We start from the raw sequence: 26800 nt of genomic DNA, 5'->3' as shown, positions 1-26800 counted from the left end.
AGGTTTTTCTCTTATTATCGCTCTTAGTACAGTTCAGGAATCTCCTAGACGGACAAACATTTGCCAAATGACCTATGCCCCCACAACAAAAACACACCATATTCTGAGGACTAAATCCTCTTTTATCAGGGGCAAGTCGGCCTAGCTGCATGGGCTCCTCCTCAGAGGGGAGCGAGACAGGATGAGGCCCCTGCATACTGAAGGAGTCCGCACCATTGCCCCTAGACTGACAATGGCTGGACGGAGAGGTCTTGTTTCTTTCCCTTAGACGCCTGTCAAGGCGTACCGCCAATGACATGGCAGACTCTAAGGACGTTGGTCTCATGGAAAGCAAAGGCATCTTTCAAACCCTCTGAGAGACCATGACAGAACTGACTTCGGAGTGCAGCATCATTCCAGCCTGAATCAGCTGCCCATCTCCGAAATTCAGAACAATAAAGCTCCTCAGATAGTTTGTTCTGGCATAAAACACGTAAGTTCGATTCTGCCAGAGCAACACGATCCGGGTCATCATATATCTGCCCCAGGGCCACAAAAAATCTTTCCACGGATCGAAGGGAGGGATCCCCTGCTGGCAGCGAAAAAGCCCAAGTCTGAGCATTACCCCTGAGCAGGGAGATGACAATCCTCACCCTCTGTTCCTCATTACCAGAGGAAAGGGGACACAAGCAAAAATGGAGTTTGCATGCCTCTCTGAAGCAAACAAAATTCTCACTGCCCCCGGAGAACGTTTCCGGAAGTGAGACCTTTGGCTCGCAACAGACTCCATGAGCCGGAGCAGAGCCCAATGTTTGTAGCTGAGTCACAGATTGACGGAGATCCGCTACTTCTAAAGAAAGACCCTGCATGCGGTCAACCAGGCCAGAAAGCGGATCCATGTCAACAAGGACGGTTTTGGTGGATTATAATGTCACGGTTGTTTAAGGGTAACAAGAGCATACACAGTAAGAAGAGCTACTGACCGGACCCAAACTAGGGAAGAGAAAGGGTGACCCCTGTCAGACCCTCAACACTCTCCCTATGCTGCTAAAGCACATGCCCGGATCCAAATGGTGGAACGAGGCATGCCCGCGTACCTTAGACTGATGAGCCCTGTAACCCCTACAATAGTGGAAGGGGCACGGCCACCGATGCCCTGCTCAGAATATGGAGGGAACCGTGGCCACCTCAGATCCAGTCAGAAAATAACCAGGTACATAACAATGTCTGCACACTTAGCTGATGGAGCTGCAGCCGCAGAGAAGACGGATCCAAGGGCCGCTGGCAATATCCGGAGTGCTTGCAGCAGCAGAACACAGGTCCAGAGAACTAGTAGCTAAAGGAGTGAAGATACTCAAGGCAGAGCTACAACTGAAAGGAGAAATATAATCCACGCCCTGCAATAGGAGGAGGGGTGATTTAACCCCTTAAGGACCCGGCTCATTTTCACCTTAAAGGGGTTGTCCCACTTCATAAAATAGGTTTTATCTAATCTATTTACCCCCACACAACATATCTTCCTATCCATGTTATTATCCAAAAGCTACCTTTCATTCCAAAAATCATGTAAAGCGATTCCTTTGTTGTTTTCTGTATCCCATGGATACGGCCTTTTTTCGTCCGACCGCATCGCTGTGCCGCGCCTGCGCACAACAGCTGAACAAGTACTCGGGCCGCCTCTCCATTCTTACAAGTACGCGCACGCCCGCGCATGCGCAAATACAGCAGGCGGGTGCCGGAATCAAATAGCCGGCACCCGACCTCTATGACAGGGAGCGGGACCTTAGGGGTTAACTGCCGCTGATCGCAGCCCCCTATCATAGAGGTCGGGTGCCGGCTATTTCACTCCGGCACCCACCTCCTGCATTTGTATTAACATTGGTGGCGCAGTGCGCCCCCCCCCCCCAGAGTATAATATACATTGAGTGCGGCCACCCCCCCCCCCAGTATAATAAACATTGAGTGAGGCCCCCCCCCAGTATAATAAACATTGAGTGCGGCCCCCCCCGCCAGTATAATATACATTGAGTGCGGCCACCCCCCCCCCCCAGTATAATATACATTGAGTGCAGCCCCCTCCCAGTATAATAAACATTGGTGGCGCAGTGGGAAGTGCCAATGAGGGTTAAAAAAATAAATAAAAAATTAACTCACCTCCTCCAATTGATTGCGCAGCTGCCGGTCTCCTGTTCTATCTTCAGGACCTGTGGTGACGTCACTGAGCTAATCACATGGTCCATTACCATGGTGATGGATCATATGATGTACCATGTGATGACCACAGTGATGTCACCAAAGGTCCTTTCACAGGTCCTGAAGACAGAACAGGAGACCGGCAGCTGCGCAATCAATTGGAGGAGGTGTGTTAATTTTTTATTTATTTTTTTAACCCTCATTGGCACTTCCCACTGCGCCACCAATGTTTATTATACTGGGAGGGGGCTGCACTCAATGTATATTATACTGGGGGGGGTGGCCGCACTCAATGTATATTATACTGGGGGGGGGGGGGTGGCCGCACTCAATGTATATTATACTGGGGGGGGGGGGGGGGGGTGGCCGCACTGAATGTATATTATACTGGGGGGGGGGGAGGGGCGCACTCAATGTATATTATACTGGGGGGGGGGGGGGGGCCGCACTCAATGTATATTATACTGGGGGGGGGTGGCCGCACTGAATGTATATTATACTGGGGGGGGGCGCACTCAATGTTTATTATACTGGGGGGGGGCGGGACCTCACATACGGCTCCATGTGGATGACTCATACACATGAACGAGCACGCAGGGTGAGTCATGAGGAGGCGTGGCCTTCACTCAACTGCCTGAGAACCAGGAAGTTATCAGGACATCTACTGCTGGTAAGATTAAAAAAGCAAAGTGGGACAACCCCTTTAAGGACCAGGCCATTTTTTGCAAATCTGACCAGTGTCACTTTAAGTGCTGATAGCTTTAAAACACTTTGACTTATCCCGGCCGTTCTGAGACTGTTTTTTCGTCACATATTGTACTTCATAAATAAAATTGAAGTGGGGCACGCTTTTATTTAATCACTTTACATTTTCAGACTGGGTGTTGTCTGATAGTGGGGGCACCTCTGTTTGGATTCCCACCTCATTCGAGTGCGACATTACCTTATATATATTGTACTTCATGACACTGGTAAAATAAAGTCAAAAAAATTAATTTTTTTGCATAATAAAATACCTAATTTACCAAAAATTTGGAAAAATTAGCAAATTTCAAAGTTTCAGTTTCTCTACTTCTGTAATACATAGTAATACCCCCAAAAATTGTGATGACTTAACATTCCCCATATGTCTACTTCATGTTTGAATTATTTTGGGAATGATATTTTATTTTTTGGGGACGTTACAAGGCTTAGAAGTTTAGAAGCAAATCTTGAAATTTTTCAGAAATTTACAAAAACCCAATTTTTAGGGACCACTACAGCTCTGAAGTCACTTTGCGAGGCTTACATAATAGAAACTGCCCAAAAATGACCCCATTCTATAAACTACACCCCTCAAGGTATTCAAAACTGATTTTACAAACTCCGTTAACCCTTTAGGTGTTGCACAAGAGTTATTGGCAAATGGGGATGAAATTTGAGAATTTCATTTTTTTGCCTAATTTTCCATTTTAACCCATTTTTTCCACTAACAAAGCAAGGGTTAACAGCCAAACAAGACTGTATCTTTATTGCCCTGACTCTGCCGTTTACAGAAACACCCCATATGTGGCCGTAAACTGCTGTACGGCCACACAGCGGGGCGTAGAGTGAAAGGTGCGCCGTATGGTTTTTGGAAGCCAGACTTTGCTGGACAGTTTTTTTGACACCATGTCCCATTTGAAGCCCCCCTGATGCACCCCTAGAGTAGAAACTCCATAAAAGTGACCCCATCTAAGAAACTACACCCCTCAAGGTATTCAAAACTGATTTTACAAACTTCGTTAACCCTTTAGGTGTTGCACAAGATTTAATGGAAAATAGAGATACAATTTCAAAATTTCACTTTTTTGGCAGATTTTCCATTTTAATATTTTTTTTCCAGTTACAAAGCAAGGGTTAACAGCCAAACAAAACTCATTATTTATGGCCCTGATTCTGTAGTTTACAGAAACACCCCATATGTGGTCGTAAACTGCTGTACGGGCACACGGCAGGGCGCAGAAGGAAAGGAACGCCATACGGTTTTTGGAAGGCAGATTTTGCTGGACTGGTTTTTTTACACCATGTCCCATTTGAAGCCCCCCTGATGCACCCCTATAGTAGAAACTCCCAAAAAGTGACCCCATCTTAGAAAGTACGGAATAGGGTGGCAGTATTGTTGGTACTAGTTTAGGGTACATATGATTTTTTATTGCTCTATATTACACTTTTTGTGCGGCAAGGTAACAAGAAATAGCTTTTTTGGCACGTGTTTTTTTTTTTGTTATTTACAACATTCATCTGACAGGTTAGATCATGTGGTAATTTTATAGAGCAGGTTGTCACGGACGCGGCGATACCTAATATGTATACAATTTTTTTTTATTTATGTAAGTTTTATACAATAACTTTTTTTTAAAACCAAAAAATTGTTTAGTGTCTCCATAGTCTAAGAGCCATAGTTTTTTTCAGTTTTTGGGCGATTATCTTGAGTAGGGTCTAATTTTTTGCGGGATGAGATGACGGTTTGATTGGGTTAGGGTTAGGTCATGTGATATTTTTATAGAGCCGGTCGATACGGACGCGGCGATACCTAATATGTACTTTATTTTTATTTATGTAAGTTTTACACAATGATTTTATTTTTGAAACAAAAAAAAATCATGTTTTAGTGTTTCCATAGTCTAAGAGCCATAGTTTTTTTAGTTTTTGGGCGATTATCTTGAGTAGGGTCTCATTTTTTGCGGGATGAGATGACGGTTTTATTGGTACTATTTTGGCGTACATGCGACTTTTTTGATCACTTTTATTACCTTTTTTGGGAAGTAAGGTGGGCAAAATTTCAATTTTCTCATAGTTTTTATTTTTTTATTTTTATGGCGTTCACCGTGCGGGGAAAGTAACATGACCGTTTTATAGATCAGGTCGTTACGGACGCGGCGATACCTAATATGTGTAGTGTATTTTATTTTTTTATTTTTATTCAGTGATAAATGTTTTTTTTTTAATCTTAACTTTTTTCACTTTTTTTTTTTTTTTTTTGACCCAGACCCACTTGGTTCTTGAAGATCCAGTGGGTCTGATGTCTGTAAAATACAGTACAGAACCTATATAGATCTTTCAGCATAGATGCTTTCAGCATAGATCTGTTCAGCACCATGGACAGCAGGACGCCTGAGCACCATGGGAACCTTCCCCGTCTGCCACAACTTCGCAGACGGGGAAGGGTGAGGACAGGGCTTCGGGGGGCTGTCTGGGGGCTCTCTCCCTCTCCCATCGGGGGGCTGCAAAGGCACAGCAACCCCCCGATCGGAGAGGGAGGGAGCTCCTTCTTACTGTTAACTCTTTCCATACAGCGGTCCGTACGGACCGCTGTATGGAAAGGGTTAAACGGCTGACATCGCATCAACGATGTCAGCCGTTTATACCAGGGTGCCAGCAATGTGCTGGCACCCTGGTATACCCACTCTACACCAACGATTACGCAATAGGAGGCGGGCGGGGGATCGCCCCCACCGCCTGCGACACCCCCCTGCACCACCCGCCGCCATCAAATCGTGCAGGGGTGCAGGGGGAAGTTGAAATCTTGATTTTAGGCACTCTGAAGTTTCTGATCCCCGCGGTCAGGGACCGCGGGGATCAGAAACTGCAAAAAGCGCAGCAAACCGCAGGTCTGAATTGACCTGCGGTTTGCTGCGATCGCCGACACGGGGGGGTCAAATGACCCCCCCCTGCGTTGTTACGGGATGCCGGCTGAATGATTTCAGCCGAAATCCCGTTCCGATTAACCCCCGCGGCGCCGGAATTCAGATTTTAAGTCAGGACGTACCGGTACGTCCTCGGTCCTTAAGGACTCGGGAAATAGGGCGTACCGGTACGTCCTCGGTCCTTAAGGGGTTAAAGGCAGGGAAATCAAATGCAGGAGGAACAGCTGAGAGTAAAGACCTCATCACAGGGGCGGAGAAACAGAACAGTGAGAACACCTCCAAACTCTAAGTGACATCATCACAGGGGTGGAGACACAGAGCAGTGAGAACACCTCCAAACTCTAAGTGACATCATCACAGGGGTGGAGACACAGAGCTGTGAGAACGTCTCAAAGCTCTGGTAGTGACACGAGCACCCTGCACAATATCCTGGACAGTCAGGAACAGACACCTTCGAGCTGGGTGGACACACGAGGTACTCGCTGTGCCCAATCCCATGCCGCACCATGAATACCCGCTAATCAGTAGGCAGCAGTAAGATGGCTGCCGAGGAGAACAAGAGATCTGGGTTTTGCCTGAATTCAGCAGCTGCAATCTCCACCATCTGTCCCTGGACCTTCCCCCCAGACATAGGAGGTCCTGCTCCAGATCCCCAGTGCTAGGGGACTACGGCCTCCAATCAGTAGTCAGGCTAGCCGACAGGATCTCCTCCACACGTCAGGCTAGCCGACAGGATCTCCTCCACACGTCAGGCTAGCCGACAGGATCTCCTCCACACGTCAGGCTAGCCGACAGGATCTCCTCCACACGTCAGGCTAGCCGACAGGATCTCCTCCACACGTCAGGCTAGCCGACAGGACCTCCTCCACACGTCAGGCTAGCCGACAGGACCTCCTCCACACGTCAGGCTAGCCGACAGGACCTCCTCCACACGTCAGGCTAGCCGACAGGACCTCCTCCACACGTCAGGCTAGCCGACAGGACCTCCTCCACACGTCAGGCTAGCCGACAGGACCTCCTCCACACGTCAGGCTAGCCGACAGGACCTCCTCCACACGTCAGGCTAGCCGACAGGACCTCCTCCACACGTCAGGCTAGCCGACAGGACCTCCTCCACACGTCAGGCTAGCCGACAGGATCTCCTCCACACGTCAGGCTAGCCGACAGGACCTCCTCCACACGTCAGGCTAGCCGACAGGACCTCCTCCACACGTCAGGCTAGCCGACAGGACCTCCTCCACACGTCAGGTTAGCCGACAGGATCTCCTCCACACGTCAGTCTAGCCGACAGGATCTCCTCCACACGTCAGGCTAGCCGACAGGATCTCCTCCACACGTCAGGCTAGCCGACAGGACCTCCTCCACACGTCAGGCTAGCAGACAGGATCTCCTCCACACGTCAGTCTAGCCGACAGGATCTCCTCCACACGTCAGGCTAGCCGACAGGACCTCCTCCACACGTCAGGCTAGCCGACAGGACCTCCTCCACACGTCAGGCTAGCCGACAGGATCTCCTCCACACGTCAGTCTAGCCGACAGGATCTCCTCCACACGTCAGGCTATGGGGAAAAGGGTCTATAAATATAAGGGGTGGAAAAAAAGAGAACGAAGGGAGGAAAGTCTGGAGCAGCTGGAGGAGGAGTGAAGAGGTACAATCATCCATACCTCACTGGGACAAGAGCTGGAATAAAGCTTCATGCAGGCGAGACGTCGCCATCTTGTCCCAGTCTACTATGTGGCGCCTGTGCAGAATTCTGACCATGTACAGGCGAGTAAGAAGGACGGGCGCTCACTGGAAGCTGCATGTGCCCGCTCACATCCCTGGCTAGACCCTGCACCAAGATTTCACCAACTATCTAAAAAGATTTAGTGCTTGCTGTCTGACAGACAGATAACTGAATCCAGCCATGGTTACTCAGCTGATAACTCGTTACAGTGTGTCAGCGCAGGAGTAAAGGAATGTCACACTGGATACAACTTTATCAAGCATTCAGCAGTATGAGCAGGACCAGGACAGGACAGGTTTTCAGCCTCCGGACAGAAACATATTTTTTTTTTCACTAGCAGCAAGCAGAGATCTTGAAAACAAAGGGATAGAGACTAAAAGCTGCAGAACGTTTTACTGTACATCCAACGCACAGGAGGTTGGGGCGATGTGCCGACAGGGCGGCAGTATAAACCCGCTACCATGTATCTCCAAGACGCACTCACCTTAGGCGCACCAATGGCTTCAGAATGAGCCTCCTGCAACTCAGCAAGTGCACCATCCAAATCCTGAGACGTCACAGGGAAACCGGCAGCCAGGAGGCCTTCTTCATCCTCCTCCGAAAGAGCACTACAAGGACAAGCCGAGTGAAAAATCAGGAGGGGGGGCTAGAGGAAGGCAGAGGGGGGCCTGGGAGGGCAGAGGGGCCTAGTTGGGAAGAATGGGCTGCCGAGGGGGCCAGGTGGGGAAGAATGGGCTGCCGAGGGGGCTGGGAGGGCAGAGGGGCTGCTGAGGGGCCCTGGTGGGGAACAATGGGCTGCCGGGGGGGGCCTGGGGGGGCAGAGGGGCCTAGTGAGGAAAAATGGGCTGTCGGGGGGCCTGGGAGGGCAGAGGAGCCTAGTGGGGAAAAATGGGCTGCAGAGGGGGCCTGGTGGGGAAGAATGGGTTGCCGAGGGGGCCTGGTGGGGAAGAATGGGTTGCCGAGGGGGCCTGGTGGGGAAGAATGGGCTGCCGAGGGGGCCTGGTGGGGAAGAATGGGCTGCCGAGGGGGCCTGGTGGGGAAGAATGGGCTGCCGAGGGGGCCTGGTGGGGAAGAATGGGCTGCCGAGGGGGCCTGGGGGGGCAGAGGGGCCTAGTGAGGAAAAATGGGCTGCCGGGGGGCCTGGGAGGGCAGAGGAGCCTAGTGGGGAAAAATGGGCTGCCGAGGGGGCCTGGTGGGGAAGAATGGGCTGCCGAGGGGGCCTGGTGGGGAAGAATGGGCTGCCGAGGGGGCCTGGTGGGGAAGAATGGGCTGCCGAGGGGGCCTGGTGGGGAAGAATGGGCTGCCGAGGGGGCCTGGTGGGGAAGAATGGGCTGCCGAGGGGGCCTGGTGGGGAAGAATGGGCTGCCGAGGGGGCCTGGTGGGGAAGAATGGGCTGCCGAGGGGGCCTGGGAGGGCAGAGGGGCTGCCGAGGGGGCCTGGTGGGGAAGAATGGGCTGCCGAGGGGGCCTGGGAGGGCAGAGGGGCTGCTCAGGGGCTGTCAGACAGAACAAAAACAATAGATAATGAAATGCAAGAGACTTGGGAAGACGGGCAGGGAACTAACCAGGAATTGCGGACTCTGGTGCAGGAGATGCGTCCAGCTCCTGACAGCAAAGCAAGGAGATCCCCAACCACAAAACCCTGAAGAAGACACAAGGACAAGTTCACATGTACACAGATGCAGCAGAGCTGACTTTCTATCAGATGTCAGGTAAACCTAGAGCTGGCCATACACCTGAGATAATGATTGGTCAATCAGTCGTCCATGAGATTGTTCATAGGAAAGATCCCACCAACTAAACTGCCCGACCAGGGAAAGTCATTGGCCGATTTCATGCTATTTTTGGCCGATGAGCGGCCAAAGTTTTCCAGCACGGCAGATTGCATTTTGGGCAGACAAGGACCGTTCTGGCCGACTTTAATCTTAGGTGTATGGCCTCCTTAACATTACCAGGGAGAAAACAAAGGTCAAAGATGAACGCAGCTCTTCTACATCTGTGCAAGGTAAGGCCACCTCCAAGAACACGGGTTATCCGCCAATCATTAGGTCAGTGCTTTGAGATTTTCTCACCGCAGTCCTGCGTGCCAGATGAGCGAGGTCCACATCCGTGCTGAGCGGGAGCGGAGCGGTGAGTACAGTCAGGAGGGACAGACGCTGTTCTTCTGTGGGGGGATTCACTGAAACTTCATGTAGAAAGCAGGACTGAAGATCCAAGGGAACCTCCTGTGCTCGAGAGGTTGTGGCCACCACAAGGAACGGCAGCTCCCTGTAAACACACAGTCTGCATGAGGGTCAATGGAAGAGGACTTGGACAACGCAGCCATCATTAGAAGAGAGAGGAAGATACCGGTCTGTGTGACTTGTCCCGAGCAGAAGACTGCACAGCTCAGAGACCACTCTCGTGTCTTCTCCAGATCCGCCTCTGTCCTTCCCCAGCAGATCCAGGTGACAGAGCAGCAGGACGCAGGGTCGACAGTCTCGGGCATGAGAGAAGACAGATCGCAGACGTGAGATGCTGCTGGCGCTGCTGTCCCGACACAGTCTTGCACACTCCACCTGAAAAAGGTAGAAGGTGAGCCCCACAGGTAGAGTCTGAGAAGAGTCTGTGGGGTCCCAGAGACGGGGCACCCACCGGGTACAGATGTAAGTTCAGTCGGCTGCTGGCAGCTCTCAGCACGGTCATTTTACCACTGCCTTTCGGCCCAGTGAGGAGAACGCGACCTCCAGCCCCAAGAACATCACTCCTGTGGGTGGAGAGGAAGAGCGCGTCAGGTAGTGAGGTGCCGGAACCGAGGACGGCCTCACAGGGTGGGAAAACTTACGTGTTCTGCACATGAGGCAGGAGAACCCGACAAACCTCATCCACTGCATGAGACAGGCCTGCTGGGAACAAGCTGCTCCAGAACACGTGACCGTCATGGGAAGGAAAGGAGGGGACAAAGCTGCACACGCTGCCCACCTGTCAGAAGACATTGAGGTCACTGTGAGGACACAGAACATCAGACATGGAGACCACACACATGTCCTCTGTATGATATCACCTGATAGAGAGTGGTGTGACGGCTGCTGGCCACGTAGCCTTCACTGACCTCCTCGCCCTCGATTTTCTGCACCTTAAAGTACAGTTCTGGACACCTGGAGGACGACACAGGATGACACAGTGACCGAGGCCTACACGCGTGCCCACGCCGACATACACGAGAACACACGTCAACCCCCAGACCGAGGCCTGCACGCGTGCCCACACCGACAAACACGAGAACACACATCAACCCCCAGACCGAGGCCTGCACGCGTGTCCACGCCGACATACACGAGAACACACATCAACCCCCAGACCGAGGCCTACACGCGTGCCCACGCCGACATACACGAGAACACACATCAACCCCCAAACCGAGGCCTACACGCGTGCCCACGCCGACATACACGAGAACACACGTCAACCCCCAGACCGAGGCCTGCACACGTGCCCACGCCGACATACACGAGAACACACGTCAACCCCCAGACCGAGGCCTGCACGCGTGCCCACACCGACAAACACGAGAACACACGTCAACCCCCAGACCGAGGCCTGCACACGTGCCCACGCCGACATACACGAGAACACACGTCAACCCCCAGACCGAGGCCTGCACGCGTGCCCACGCCGACATACACGAGAACACACGTCAACCCCCAGACCGAGGCCTGCACGCGTGCCCACGCCGACATACACGAGAACACACGTCAATCCCCAGACCGAGGCCTGCACGCGTGTCCACGCCGACATACACGAGAACACACGTCAATCCCCAGACCGAGGCCTGCACGCGTGCCCACGCCGACATACACGAGAACACACATCAACCCCCAGACCGAGGCCTACACGCGTGCCCACGCCGACATACACGAGAACACACGTCAACCCCCAGACCGAGGCCTACACGCGTGCCCACGCCGACATACACGAGAACACACGTCAACCCCCAGACCGAGGCCTACATACATGTGAACTCACAGACTTACATACATGTGGAGCACATCATTCTGCAGTTACTAACCTTACTGGCATCTGTGACTTGTTCAGCTGAAATTCTGAATGAGACAGACATGAGACACACAGCACGTCACCCACTTGGACGGCCCTGAGGAAAAAGAAGGCATCACACTAAGCAGGGCTCTCCCCGGGAGAAAGAACCGCCAGCAGGGCTCTCCCCGGGAGAAAGAACCGCCAGCAGGGCTCTCCCCGGGAGAAAGAACCGCCAGCAGGGCTCTCCCCGGGAGAAAGAACCGCCAGCAGGGCTCTCCCCGGGAGAAAGAACCGCCAGCAGGGCTCTGCCCGGGAGAAAGAACCGCCAGCAGGGCTCTGCCCGGGAGAAAGAACCGCCAGCAGGGCTCTGCCCGGGAGAAAGAACCGCCAGCAGGGCTCTCCCCGGGAGAAAGAACCGCCAGCAGGGCTCTCCCCGGGAGAAAGAACCGCCAGCAGGGCTCTCCCCGGGAGAAAGAACCGCCAGCAGGGCTCTGCCCCGGGAGAAAGAACCGCCAGCAGGGCTCTGCCCGGGAGAAAGAACCGCCAGCAGGGCTCTGCCCGGGAGAAAGAACCGCCAGCAGGGCTCTGCCCGGGAGAAAGAACCGCCAGCAGGGCTCTGCCCGGGAGAAAGAACCGCCAGCAGGGCTCTGCCCGGGAGAAAGAACCGCCAGCAGGGCTCTGCCCGGGAGAAAGGACCGCCAGCAGGGCTCTGCCCGGGAGAAAGAACCGCCAGCAGGGCTCTGCCCGGGAGAAAGAACCGCCAGCAGGGCTCTGCCCGGGAGAAAGAACCGCCAGCAGGGCTCTCCCCGGGAGAAAGAACCGCCAGCAGGGCTCTCCCCGGGAGAAAGAACCGCCAGCAGGGCTCTCCCGGGAGAAAGAACCACCAGCAGGGCTATCCCCGGGAGAAAGAACCACCAGCAGGGCTCTCCCCGGGAGAAAGAACCACCAGCAGGGCTCTCCCCGGGAGAAAGAACCACCAGCAGGGCTCTGCCCGGGAGAAAGAACCTCCAGCAGGGCTCTGCCCGGGAGAAAGAACAACCAGCAGGGCTCTCCCCGGGAGAAAGAACCACCAGCAGGGCTCTACCCGGGAGAAAGAACCACCAGCAGGGCTCTCCCCGGGAGAAAGAACCACCAGCAGGGCTCTCCCCGGGAGAAAGAACCACCAGCAGGGCTCTCCCCGGGAGAAAGAACCACCAGCAGGGCTCTCCCCGGGAGAAAGAACCACCAGCAGGGCTCTCCCCGGGAGAAAGAACCACCAGCAGGGCTCTGCCCGGGAGAAAGAACAACCAGCAGGGCTCTCCCCGGGATTAAGAACCACCAGCAGGGCTCTCCCCGGGAGAAAGAACCACCAGCAGGGCTCTCCCCGGGAGAAAGAACCACCAGCAGGGCTCTCCCCGGGAGAAAGAACCACCAGCAGGGCTCTCCCCGGGAGAAAGAACCACCAGCAGGGCTCTCCCCGGGAGAAAGAACCACCAGCAGGGCTCTCCCCGGGAGAAAGAACCACCAGCAGGGCTCTCCCCGGGAGAAAGAACCACCAGCAGGGCTCTCCCCGGGAGAAAGAACCACCAGCAGGGCTCTACCCGGGAGAAAGAACCACCAGCAGGGCTCTACCCGGGAGAAAGAACCACCAGCAGGGCTCTACCCGGGAGAAAGAACCACCAGCAGGGCTCTCCCCGGGAGAAAGAACCACCAGCAGGGCTCTGCCCGGGAGAAAGAACCACCAGCAGGGCTCTCCCCGGGAGAAAGAACCACCAGCAGGGCTCTGCCCGGGAGAAAGAACCACCAGCAGGGCTCTCCCCGGGAGAAAGAACCACCAGCAGGGCTCTCCCCGGGAGAAAGAACCACCAGCAGGACTCTCCCCGGGAGAAAGAACCACCAGCAGGGCTCTCCCCGGGAGAAAGAACCGCCAGCAGGGCTCTCCCCGGGAGAAAGAACCGCCAGCAGGGCTCTCCCCGGGAGAAAGAACCGCCAGCAGGGCTCTCCCCGGGAGAAAGAACCACCAGCAGGGCTCTCCCCGGGAGAAAGAACCACCAGCAGGACTCTCCCCGGGAGAAAGAATTAAAGGCATTGTCCTAGCCTGAAGGCGATGAACACTTTTGTGGGACATTTGGAGTGACTGGGAGGGAGCATTCCCACTGTAGCGAGAGGGACGGGGGAGATGTAATTACACGGCTCCATCGTGGGGAGCTGCATTCCCTTGATACAGCCAATTGCTGGGGGTTCGTGCGCTCGGCCCCCGCCGATCTGGTATTAATATCTCTTCTATCTTCAGGATAGGTTATCAATAGAGCAGCACTAGAGCACCTCATGGATTTCCTAGGAATGCATCAGCAAGTCCAAGGCCCAGATCCGTTGGGGTCAACACGATAATATCCACATACAGTGGTGGCAGCATCTCCAATCCAAAAAGGCTTATTCACAGGGGGTCCACGAGACAGCACACAAGATCAAATAAAGTGCGAGGTTTCAGCTACATGTGGCCTCTCTCCAGCCGAGACCTTCTCATGGACCCCGTGTGAATAAACATTTCTGGATTGGAGATGCTGCCACCACTCAGTATGTGGATACTAGCCTGAAGATAGGTCATCAGCATAGGAAAATCGGACAAACCCTTTGATCAAGAAGGGTAGGGATCCAAGACGAAAAACAGGCAGAATCCAGAAAAAGGGCAGGGTTCTAGCTTAGAAAGAGAGTTAATGAGAGGGACCTCATCTAAATAATGATATCAATGCAAAGTTCTACCCCAGAAACAAATAGAGCAGCAGAAATAAGGCCAGGGTTCTAAAACCTAGAACGAGAAATAAGGCCAGGGTTCTAAAACCTAGAACGAGAAATAAGGCCAGGGTTCTAAAACCTAGAACGAGAAATAAGGCCAGGGTTCTAAAACCTAGAACGAGAAATAAGGCCAGGGTTCTAAAAAACCTAGAACGAGAAATAAGGCCAGGGTTCTAAAACCTAGAACGAGAAATAAGGCCAGGGTTCTAAAAAACCTAGAACGAGAAATAAGGCCAGGGTTCTAAAACCTAGAACGAGAAATAAGGCCAGGGTTCTAAAAAACCTAGAACGAGAAATAAGGCCAGGGTTCTAAAAAACCTAGAACGAGAAATAAGGCCAGGGTTCTAAAAAACCTAGAACGAGAAATAAGGCCAGGGTTCTAAAACCTAGAACTAGAAATAAGGCCAGGGTTCTAAAACCTAGAACGAGAAATAAGGCCAGGGTTCTAAAAAACCTAGAACGAGAAATAAGGCCAGGGTTCTAAAACCTAGAACTAGAAATAAGGCCAGGGTTCTGAAAACCTAGAACTAGAAATAAGGCCAGGGTTCTAAAACCTAGAACTAGAAATAAGGCCAGGGTTCTAAAACCTAGAACTAGAAATAAGGCCAGGGTTCTAAAACCTAGAACTAGAAATAAGGCCAGGGTTCTAGCTTTCAACCTGAAAGGGCGGGGTTCTCACCTAGAAACAGAAATGTGGGAAGGGTTCTAGATAAAAGGGTAGGGTTATAGCCTAGGAATACAAGAAGTGGTCTAGAACAGAAATGTGGGATGGGTTCTAGCCCAGAAACATAAAAAGATGATGGGTTTTGGGACTGTTCAGAGAACACAGAGTAATAAAAGGTGGAAGGAGAACACCAGTGGCGAGGCCACCATTCTCTACACTTCCTACGGTATGGCTCCCTGCTGTACAGGGGCAGTCTACAGGCGGGGGTCCCCATGAATGTGCTCACTGCACGAGTTGGGGGTCTTTGCACACACAGGAGCATGCAGAGGACGGGCCTCAGGCTGACTGACCTGGGTGTTTGGAAGTGCTGGCACAAGGCTTGCTGGAACGTGGCTTCACTGCTGTATGCTGGAGACTTCACCACCGATACATGAAGCAAGGAGGCGACCGGAGGATCCACCAGAGCAGATCGACCTTCCAACGTAGGCTCGGTGCTGACCCGCTATGATGGAGGAACAAGGGAGAAGATCAGCAGCAGGTGACAGTACAGAGGTCATCTAGCAAAACACCCAGGAGGAGATCTCAGGGAGGACATTCTAATACCGCCAGATGGGCCTGCACTCGTCACCATAGCAACCACTGAAATACTTCCAGTTGGATATGGTTGAAAAAGTGGCAAAATAAAGAGCACAAATCCTGAACTAACCCATTATCATGCTAGGGTGGGGGTGCAGAAAGGGTTAAAGCCACAGAAAATTGCACTTTTTTTTATAGATCCTGCTCCGAGCTCCGAGGCAGATAATAAGCGATAACCCTCCGGACACCAGCTTCACCAGCGGCTGCAGCCCGTCCGGGGCCACGACTGCCCAATGTACTAACATCTACCGGGTGTAATGGATCCCTTCTCCACGTCCTGCACACGTTTGTGGCCCCTGTGGACATATCTGTATTCCTGCACACATCTGTGGCCTGTTATGTGGACATATCTGTATTCCTGCACACATCTGTGGCCTGATATGTGGACATATCTGTATTCCTGCACACATCTGTGGCCCCTGCAAACATATCTGTAGTCCTGCACACGCCTATGGCCCCTGTGCTGTTATGTGGACATATCTGTATTCCTGCACACGTCTGTGGCCCCTGTGGACATATCTGTATTCCTGCACACGTCTGTGGCCCCTGTGGACATATCTGTATTCCTGCACACGTCTGTGGCCCCTGTGGACATATCTGTATTCCTGCACACGTCTGTGGCCCCTGTGGACATATCTGTATTCCTGCACACGTTTGTGGCCCCTGTGGCCTGTTATGTGGACATATCTGTATCCCTGCACATGTCTGTGGCCCCTGTCGACATATCTGTTGTGGCGAAAGACACTTCGCCACGGTGTTTTGGAGGGGCCTGGCTACCAGCCTCTTGCCCCAGGATTATGGGCCCTCATCAGCCAGGCCTCCGTTGTTCACAAAGGACTTGTACTAACTTGAACCCCGGGTCTAATTCGTGCCACTTTGGGATGTTAAATGTCTATGTGTATTGTAAAGGGTGGGACATTGTATATGTGAGTAAGTGATGTCTGTTCCATTGTCTCTGTGTGTATTGTAAAGGGTGGACATTGTATACGCTGAGTAGTGAGGTCTGTTCCATTGTCTCTCTGTGTGTACTGTAAAGGGTGGACATTGTATACGTTGAGTAGTGAGGTCTGTTCCATTGTCTCTGTGTGTACTGTAAAGGGTGGACATTGTATACGTTGAGTAGTGAGGTCTGTTCCATTGTCTCTCTGTGTGTACTGTAAAGGGTGGGACATTGTATATGTGAGTAAGTGATGTCTGTTCCATTGTCTCTGTGTGTATTGTAAAGGGTGGACATTGTATACGCTGAGTAGTGAGGTCTGTTCCATTGTCTCTCTGTGTGTACTGTAAAGGGTGGACATTGTATACGTTGAGTAGTGAGGTCTGTTCCATTGTCTCTGTGTGTACTGTAAAGGGTGGACATTGTATACGTTGAGTAGTGAGGTCTGTTCCATTGTCTCTCTGTGTGTACTGTAAAGGGTGGGACATTGTATACGTTGAGTACTGAGGTCTGTTCCATTGTCTCTCTGTGTGTACTGTAAAGGGTGGACATTGTATACGCTGAGTAGTGAGGTCTGTTCCATTGTCTCTCTGTGTGTACTGTAAAGGGTGGGACATTGTATACGTTGAGTAGTGAGGTCTGTTCCATTGTCTCTCTGTGTGTACTGTAAAGGGTGGGACATTGTATACGTTGAGTACTGAGGTCTGTTCCATTGTCTCTCTGTGTGTGTACTGTAAAGGGTGGACATTGTATACGTTGAGTACTGAGGTCTGTTCCATTGTCTCTCTGTGTGTACTGTAAAGGGTGGGACATTGTATACGTTGAGTAGTGAGGTCTGTTCCATTGTCTCTCTGTGTGTACTGTAAAGGGTGGGACATTGTATACGTTGAGTACTGAGGTCTGTTCCATTGTCTCTCTGTGTGTGTACTGTAAAGGGTGGACATTGTATACGTTGAGTACTGAGGTCTGTTCCATTGTCTCTCTGTGTGTACTGTAAAGGGTGGGACATTGTATACGTTGAGTAGTGAGGTCTGTTCCATTGTCTCTCTGTGTGTACTGTAAAGGGTGGACATTGTATACGCTGAGTAGTGAGGTCTGTTCCATTGTCTCTCTCTGTGTGTACTGTAAAGGGTGGACATTGTATACGTTGAGTACTGAGGTCTGTTCCATTGTCTCTCTGTGTGTACTGTAAAGGGTGGGACATTGTATACGTTGAGTAGTGAGGTCTGTTCCATTGTCTCTCTGTGTGTACTGTAAAGCGTGGGACATTGTATACGCTGAGTAGTGAGGTCTGTTCCATTGTCTCTCTGTGTGTACTGTAAAGGGTGGGACATTGTATACGTTGAGTAGTGAGGTCTGTTCCATTGTCTCTCTGTGTGTATTGTAAAGGGTGGGACATTGTATACGTTGAGTAGTGAGGTCTGTTCCATTGTCTCTCTGTGTGTACTGTAAAGGGTGGGACATTGTATACGTTGAGTAGTGAGGTCTGTTCCATTGTCTCTCTGTGTGTACTGTAAAGCGTGGGACATTGTATACGCTGAGTAGTGAGGTCTGTTCCATTGTCTCTCTGTGTGTACTGTAAAGGGTGGGACATTGTATACGTTGAGTAGTGAGGTCTGTTCCATTGTCTCTGTGTGTATTGTAAAGCGTGGGACATTGTATACGCTGAGTAGTGAGGTCTGTTCCATTGTCTCTCTATGTGTATTGTAAAGGGTGGACATTGTATACGCTGAGTAGTGAGGTCTGTTCCATTGTCTCTCTGTGTGTACTGTAAAGGGTGGACATTGTATACGCTGAGTAGTGAGGTCTGTTCCATTGTCTCTCTGTGTGTACTGTAAAGGGTGGACATTGTATACGCTGAGTAGTGAGGTCTGTTCCATTGTCTCTCTGTGTGTACTGTAAAGGGTGGGACATTGTATACGCTGAGTACTGAGGTCTGTTCCATTGTCTCTCTGTGTGTACTGTAAAGGGTGGGACATTGTATACGCTGAGTAGTGAGGTCTGTTCCATTGTCTCTCTGTGTGTACTGTAAAGGGTGGACATTGTATACGTTGAGTAGTGAGGTCTGTTCCATTGTCTCTCTGTGTGTACTGTAAAGGGTGGACATTGTATACGCTGAGTACTGAGGTCTGTTCCATTGTCTCTGTGTGTACTGTAAAGGGTGGACATTGTATACGCTGAGTAGTGAGGTCTGTTCCATTGTCTCTCTATGTGTATTGTAAAGGGTGGGACATTGTATACGCTGAGTAGTGAGGTCTGTTCCATTGTCTCTCTGTGTGTACTGTAAAGGGTGGACATTGTATACGCTGAGTAGTGAGGTCTGTTCCATTGTCTCTCTGTGTGTACTGTAAAGGGTGGACATTGTATACGTTGAGTAGTGAGGTCTGTTCCATTGTCTCTGTGTGTACTGTAAAGGGTGGACATTGTATACGCTGAGTAGTGAGGTCTGTTCCATTGTCTCTCTGTGTGTACTGTAAAGGGTGGACATTGTATACGCTGAGTACTGAGGTCTGTTCCATTGTCTCTCTGTGTGTACTGTAAAGGGTGGGACATTGTATACGTTGAGTACTGAGGTCTGTTCCATTGTCTCTCTGTGTGTACTGTAAAGGGTGGACATTGTATACGCTGAGTAGTGAGGTCTGTTCCATTGTCTCTCTGTGTGTACTGTAAAGGGTGGGACATTGTATACGTTGAGTAGTGAGGTCTGTTCCATTGTCTCTCTGTGTGTACTGTAAAGGGTGGGACATTGTATACGTTGAGTACTGAGGTCTGTTCCATTGTCTCTCTGTGTGTGTACTGTAAAGGGTGGACATTGTATACGTTGAGTACTGAGGTCTGTTCCATTGTCTCTCTGTGTGTACTGTAAAGGGTGGGACATTGTATACGTTGAGTAGTGAGGTCTGTTCCATTGTCTCTCTGTGTGTACTGTAAAGGGTGGGACATTGTATACGTTGAGTACTGAGGTCTGTTCCATTGTCTCTCTGTGTGTGTACTGTAAAGGGTGGACATTGTATACGTTGAGTACTGAGGTCTGTTCCATTGTCTCTCTGTGTGTACTGTAAAGGGTGGGACATTGTATACGTTGAGTAGTGAGGTCTGTTCCATTGTCTCTCTGTGTGTACTGTAAAGGGTGGACATTGTATACGCTGAGTAGTGAGGTCTGTTCCATTGTCTCTCTCTGTGTGTACTGTAAAGGGTGGACATTGTATACGTTGAGTACTGAGGTCTGTTCCATTGTCTCTCTGTGTGTACTGTAAAGGGTGGGACATTGTATACGTTGAGTAGTGAGGTCTGTTCCATTGTCTCTCTGTGTGTACTGTAAAGCGTGGGACATTGTATACGCTGAGTAGTGAGGTCTGTTCCATTGTCTCTCTGTGTGTACTGTAAAGGGTGGGACATTGTATACGTTGAGTAGTGAGGTCTGTTCCATTGTCTCTCTGTGTGTATTGTAAAGGGTGGGACATTGTATACGTTGAGTAGTGAGGTCTGTTCCATTGTCTCTCTGTGTGTACTGTAAAGGGTGGGACATTGTATACGTTGAGTAGTGAGGTCTGTTCCATTGTCTCTCTGTGTGTACTGTAAAGCGTGGGACATTGTATACGCTGAGTAGTGAGGTCTGTTCCATTGTCTCTCTGTGTGTACTGTAAAGGGTGGGACATTGTATACGTTGAGTAGTGAGGTCTGTTCCATTGTCTCTGTGTGTATTGTAAAGCGTGGGACATTGTATACGCTGAGTAGTGAGGTCTGTTCCATTGTCTCTCTGTGTGTACTGTAAAGGGTGGGACATTGTATACGCTGAGTACTGAGGTCTGTTCCATTGTCTCTCTGTGTGTACTGTAAAGGGTGGGACATTGTATACGCTGAGTAGTGAGGTCTGTTCCATTGTCTCTCTGTGTGTACTGTAAAGGGTGGACATTGTATACGTTGAGTAGTGAGGTCTGTTCCATTGTCTCTCTGTGTGTACTGTAAAGGGTGGACATTGTATACGCTGAGTACTGAGGTCTGTTCCATTGTCTCTGTGTGTACTGTAAAGGGTGGACATTGTATACGCTGAGTAGTGAGGTCTGTTCCATTGTCTCTCTATGTGTATTGTAAAGGGTGGGACATTGTATACGCTGAGTAGTGAGGTCTGTTCCATTGTCTCTCTGTGTGTACTGTAAAGGGTGGACATTGTATACGCTGAGTAGTGAGGTCTGTTCCATTGTCTCTCTGTGTGTACTGTAAAGGGTGGACATTGTATACGTTGAGTAGTGAGGTCTGTTCCATTGTCTCTCTGTGTGTGTACTGTAAAGGGTGGACATTGTATACGTTGAGTACTGAGGTCTGTTCCATTGTCTCTCTGTGTGTACTGTAAAGGGTGGGACATTGTATACGTTGAGTAGTGAGGTCTGTTCCATTGTCTCTCTGTGTGTACTGTAAAGGGTGGACATTGTATACGCTGAGTAGTGAGGTCTGTTCCATTGTCTCTCTGTGTGTACTGTAAAGGGTGGGACATTGTATACGTTGAGTAGTGAGGTCTGTTCCATTGTCTCTCTGTGTGTATTGTAAAGGGTGGGACATTGTATACGTTGAGTAGTGAGGTCTGTTCCATTGTCTCTCTGTGTGTACTGTAAAGGGTGGGACATTGTATACGTTGAGTAGTGAGGTCTGTTCCATTGTCTCTCTGTGTGTACTGTAAAGCGTGGGACATTGTATACGCTGAGTAGTGAGGTCTGTTCCATTGTCTCTCTGTGTGTACTGTAAAGGGTGGGACATTGTATACGTTGAGTAGTGAGGTCTGTTCCATTGTCTCTGTGTGTATTGTAAAGCGTGGGACATTGTATACGCTGAGTAGTGAGGTCTGTTCCATTGTCTCTCTGTGTGTACTGTAAAGGGTGGGACATTGTATACGCTGAGTACTGAGGTCTGTTCCATTGTCTCTCTGTGTGTACTGTAAAGGGTGGGACATTGTATACGCTGAGTAGTGAGGTCTGTTCCATTGTCTCTCTGTGTGTACTGTAAAGGGTGGACATTGTATACGCTGAGTACTGAGGTCTGTTCCATTGTCTCTGTGTGTACTGTAAAGGGTGGACATTGTATACGCTGAGTAGTGAGGTCTGTTCCATTGTCTCTCTATGTGTATTGTAAAGGGTGGGACATTGTATACGCTGAGTAGTGAGGTCTGTTCCATTGTCTCTCTGTGTGTACTGTAAAGGGTGGACATTGTATACGCTGAGTAGTGAGGTCTGTTCCATTGTCTCTCTGTGTACTGTAAAGGGTGGGACATTGTATATGTGAGTAAGTGATGTCTGTTCCATTGTCTCTCTATGTGTATTGTAAAGGGTGGGACATTGTATACGCTGAGTAGTGAGGTCTGTTCCATTGTCTCTCTATGTGTATTGTAAAGCGTGGGACATTGTATACGCTGAGTAGTGAGGTCTGTTCCATTGTCTCTCTGTGTGTACTGTAAAGGGTGGACATTGTATACGCTGAGTAGTGAGGTCTGTTCCATTGTCTCTCTGTGTGCACTGTAAAGGGTGGACATTGTATACGCTGAGTAGTGAGGTCTGTTCCATTGTCTCTCTGTGTGTACTGTAAAGGGTGGACATTGTATACGCTGAGTAGTGAGGTCTGTTCCATTGTCTCTCTGTGTGTACTGTAAAGGGTGGGACATTGTATACGCTGAGTAGTGAGGTCTGTTCCATTGTCTCTCTGTGTGTACTGTAAAGGGTGGACATTGTATACGCTGAGTAGTGAGGTCTGTTCCATTGTCTCTCTGTGTGTATTGTAAAGGGTGGACATTGTATACGCTGAGTAGTGAGGTCTGTTCCATTGTCTCTCTGTGTGTGTACTGTAAAGGGTGGACATTGTATACGCTGAGTAGTGAGGTCTGTTCCATTGTCTCCCTGTGTGTACTGTAAAGGGTGGACATTGTATACGTTGAGTAGTGAGGTCTGTTCCATTGTCTCTCTGTGTGTACTGTAAAGGGTGGACATTGTATACGTTGAGTAGGGAGGTCTGTTCCATTGTCTCTCTGTGTGTACTGTAAAGGGTGGACATTGTATACGCTGAGTAGTGAGGTCTGTTCCATTGTCTCTCTGTGTGTATTGTAAAGGGTGGGACATTGTATACGCTGAGTAGTGAGGTCTGTTCCATTGTCTCTCTCTGTGTGTACTGTAAAGGGTGGACATTGTATACGCTGAGTAGTGAGGTCTGTTCCATTGTCTCTCTATGTGTACTGTAAAGGGTGGGACATTGTATACGCTGAGTAGTGAGGTCTGTTCCATTGTCTCTCTGTGTGTACTGTAAAGGGTGGACATTGTATACGCTGAGTAGTGAGGTCTGTTCCATTGTCTCTCTGTGTGTACTGTAAAGGGTGGACATTGTATACGCTGAGTAGTGAGGTCTGTTCCATTGTCTCTCTATGTGTATTGTAAAGGGTGGGACATTGTATACGTTGAGTAGTGAGGTCTGTTCCATTGTCTCTGTGTGTGTACTGTAAAGGGTGGGACATTGTATACGCTGAGTAGTGAGGTCTGTTCCATTGTCTCTCTATGTGTATTGTAAAGGGTGGGACATTGTATACGCTGAGTAGTGAGGTCTGTTCCATTGTCTCTCTGTGTGTACTGTAAAGCGTGGACATTGTATACGCTGAGTAGTGAGGTCTGTTCCATTGTCTCTCTGTGTGTACTGTAAAGGGTGGGACATTGTATACGCTGAGTAGTGAGGTCTGTTCCATTGTCTCTGTGTGTATTGTAAAGGGTGGGACATTGTATACGTTGAGTACTGAGGTCTGTTCCATTGTCTCTCTGTGTGTACTGTAAAGGGTGGACATTGTATACGCTGAGCAGTGAGGTCTGTTCCATTGTCTCTCTGTGTGTACTGTAAAGGGTGGACATTGTATACGCTGAGTAGTGAGGTCTGTTCCATTGTCTCTCTGTGTGTACTGTAAAGGGTGGACATTGTATACGCTGAGTACTGAGGTCTGTTCCATTGTCTCTCTGTGTGTACTGTAAAGGGTGGACATTGTATACGTTGAGTAGTGAGGGCTGTTCCATTGTCTCTCTGTGTGTACTGTAAAGGGTGGACATTGTATATGTGAGTAAGTGATGTCTGTTCCATTGTCTCTGTGTGTACTGTAAAGGGTGGACATTGTATACGCTGAGTAGTGAGGTCTGTTCCATTGTCTCCACGTGTGTACTGTAAAGGGTGGGACATTGTATACGTTGAGTACTGAGGTCTGTTCCATTGTCTCTCTGTGTGTACTGTAAAGGGTGGACATTGTATACGTTGAGTAGTGAGGTCTGTTCCATTGTCTCTCTGTGTGTATTGGTGATGTCCCTTTGTCCTGAGAGATAATTGAATTGCGTCTCGGTTGTCTCCAGGACAGAAGACATTGTGTATTCTCCTGCCTATGATGATTACATCAACCCAGTGTGTGGGGTAATTGTATCACAGGCAGAGGGGAGGATTTTGTGTGGGAGTGTCTGAGTGTATTGTACGTGGTTATTGGCTGTTTTTACAAAACCCTGTGGGTGGTAACCTTGTTGGAAGATGTGTATAAATCAATGCTGTGTGTTCAATAAAGTGTTCCTGCTTTACCCTTCATCATGTTGAGGCTGGTGTTTGGATAACTGATCGACACTGGGGGATTGCTATAAGCTGAAGATTTGCTATACTCCCCTGGCATAACTACTAGCTCTTGTAAGAGCTGTTCCTGCTCTCTGGCTGTAGGAGAGGTTCACTCACTGGAGCCTGGAGCCTTGTCGTAGGTCCAGGGTGGGTAGGAGACGGTGAGACCCCAACCAAGCTGCGGCGGTTCGTGGGGTCTGCAGTGCGTACGGTGTCAAGTGGAGTGCTTGGAGTCCTCGGAAAGCACTAGGAGCATCTATCGACGGAGGTACCCGGTCGGGGTGCTAGGCGATCCGTTACATCTGTATTCCTGCACACGTCTGTGGCCCCTGTGGACACATCTGTATTCCTGCACACGTCTGTGGCCCCTGTGGACACATCTGTATTCCTGCACACGTCTGTGGCCCCTGTGGACACATCTGTATTCCTGCACACGTCTGTGGCCCCTGTGGACACATCTGTATTCCTGCACACGTCTGTGGCCCCTGTGTACACATCTGTATTCCTGCACACGTCTGTGGCCCCTGTGGACACATCTGTATTCCTGCACACGTCTGTGGCCCCTGTGGACACATCTGTATTCCTGCACACGTCTGTGGCCCCTGTGGACACATCTGTATTCCTGCACACGTCTGTGGCCCCTGTGGACACATCTGTATTCCTGCACACGTCTGTGGCCCCTGTGGACACATCTGTATTCCTGCACACGTCTGTGGCCCCTGTGGACACATCTGTATTCCTGCACACGTCTGTGGCCCCTGTGGACACATCTGTATTCCTGCACACGTCTGTGGCCCCTGTGGACACATCTGTATTCCTGCACACGTCTGTGGCCCCTGTGGACACATCTGTATTCCTGCACACGTCTGTGGCCCCTGTGGACACATCTGTATTCCTGCACACGTCTGTGGCCCCTGTGGACACATCTGTATTCCTGCACACGTCTGTGGCCCCTGTGGACACATCTGTATTCCTGCACACGTCTGTGGCCCCTGTGGACATATCTGTATTCCTGCACACGTCTGTGGCCCCTGTGGACATATCTGTATTCCTGCACACGTCTGTGGCCCCTGTGGACATATCTGTATTCCTGCACACGTCTGTGGCCCCTGTGGACACATCTGTATTCCTGCACACGTCTGTGGCCCCTGTGGACACATCTGTATTCCTGCACACGTCTGTGGCCCCTGTGGACACATCTGTATTCCTGCACACGTCTGTGGCCCCTGTGGACACATCTGTATTCCTGCACACGTCTGTGGCCCCTGTGGACATATCTGTATTCCTGCACACGTCTGTGGCCCCTGTGGACATATCTGTATTCCTGCACACGTCTGTGGCCCCTGTGGACATATCTGTATTCCTGCACACGTCTGTGGCCCCTGTGGACATATCTGTATTCCTGCACACGTCTGTGGCCCCTGTGGACTGTTATCACGGCTACTGTGACTACCCAATACGTCAGGTCCATCCCGGCCGGGAAAACCCGATTCTCACCTGAATGAGGACCTCGCTGACAGAGCTGGTGCCACAGGCGAGGTTGAAGGCGAGGGTGGCAGAGATGACAGCAGTGCGGTTTGTGGGTGCCAGGCAGGGGCTGCTCAGCAGGTGGTTGTACTTGTGCGGGTGCCCCAACCAGAGGTCTGCCGCCACTATCATCGCCAGGTGTCGCCCCCTGTCACCCTGCGCAGGCGCCTTCCTGGTGCCGCTCCTCTCTGGCGGTAGAGACACCCACACCCACTCCCGGTGGTACAGACCCATCGCCCGCAGCTGCTTCCTGCTCACCCACAGGGCGGAGCACCGATCCACGGGACCCCCAACTTCCTGCAGCCTCCCTGTCCGAACCAATGACTGGGCATCAATAGGGGCCACACGGAGCCTCAAAGGAAGGGAGGCCCTAGCAAAACTGGAGACCAGCGGAGAATGGAGATCAGGGGCGCCCGCAGCAACGTCCAGAAACCGCAGTGAACTATCCATAGTCGCACTGTCTGAGCAGGGGACCCCCACATGGCGTCCACAGGGTGGTGCCGCCTCCTGCTGGGCCCCCCAGGGACCCCCCTTTTCCTCCACTCTCCCCTCACCTCTCTGCCCTCCCCGGGGACCCCCCTCTTCCTCCGAACCCCCCACTTTCTCTGGTGCCCCCCAGATGCCCCCCTCACCTCTCTGCCCTCCCCGAGGATCCCCCTCTACCTCTGGTCCGGCCCAGGTGCCCCCCTCAACTCTCCGGGGATCCCCCTTTTCCTCCAGTCGCCCCCAGGTGCCCACCTTACCTCTCTGACCTCCCCGGGGACCCCCATCTTCCTCCAGATCCCCCTCTAGTCCCTCCCAGGTGCCCCCCTCTTCCTCCAGACCCCCCATGGTGCCCCCCTCTACCTCCGATCCCCCCACCTTCTCCGGTCCCCCCCAGGTGCCCCCCTCCTTCTCCGGTCCCCCCCAGGTGCCCCCCTCTACCTCCGGCCCCGCCACCTTCTCCAGTCTCCCCCAGGTGCCCCCCTCTTCCTCCTGTCCCCCCCAGGTGTCCCCTTCACCTCTCCGGGGACCCCCCTCTTCTTTCTGGGGTCCCCCTCCTCGCCCCAGGCGGTCCCCCTTAACCT

At 51.2% G+C, this 26800-nt stretch overlaps 1 protein-coding gene across 1 annotated transcript in view; it reads right to left on the bottom strand.

The window, feature by feature from the left end:
• The window catches only part of PEX6 (peroxisomal biogenesis factor 6), a 43221-nt gene extending 16855 nt beyond the window's left edge, over positions 1 to 26366 (bottom strand). Inside the window, exons 1-10 of the mRNA XM_044274018.1 lie at positions 25704 to 26366; positions 15373 to 15524; positions 11615 to 11698; positions 10610 to 10703; positions 10391 to 10527; positions 10201 to 10312; positions 9916 to 10124; positions 9639 to 9834; positions 9132 to 9208; positions 8052 to 8175 (exon numbers count right to left, since the gene is read on the bottom strand). Of these exons, the coding sequence (XP_044129953.1) occupies positions 8052 to 8175; positions 9132 to 9208; positions 9639 to 9834; positions 9916 to 10124; positions 10201 to 10312; positions 10391 to 10527; positions 10610 to 10703; positions 11615 to 11698; positions 15373 to 15524; positions 25704 to 26183 (1665 nt within the window). The 5' untranslated portion in view covers positions 26184 to 26366. The remainder of the gene's footprint in view (positions 1 to 8051; positions 8176 to 9131; positions 9209 to 9638; positions 9835 to 9915; positions 10125 to 10200; positions 10313 to 10390; positions 10528 to 10609; positions 10704 to 11614; positions 11699 to 15372; positions 15525 to 25703) is intronic.
• Between the last annotated feature and the right edge of the window lie 434 nt (positions 26367 to 26800).

Source organism: Bufo gargarizans, unplaced genomic scaffold (assembly GCF_014858855.1).
Source record: "Bufo gargarizans isolate SCDJY-AF-19 unplaced genomic scaffold, ASM1485885v1 original_scaffold_1390_pilon, whole genome shotgun sequence".
NCBI lineage: Eukaryota > Metazoa > Chordata > Amphibia > Anura > Bufonidae > Bufo > Bufo gargarizans.
Note: the sequence above shows the minus strand (reverse complement) of the source record. Positions and strands in the feature narration are given on the sequence as shown.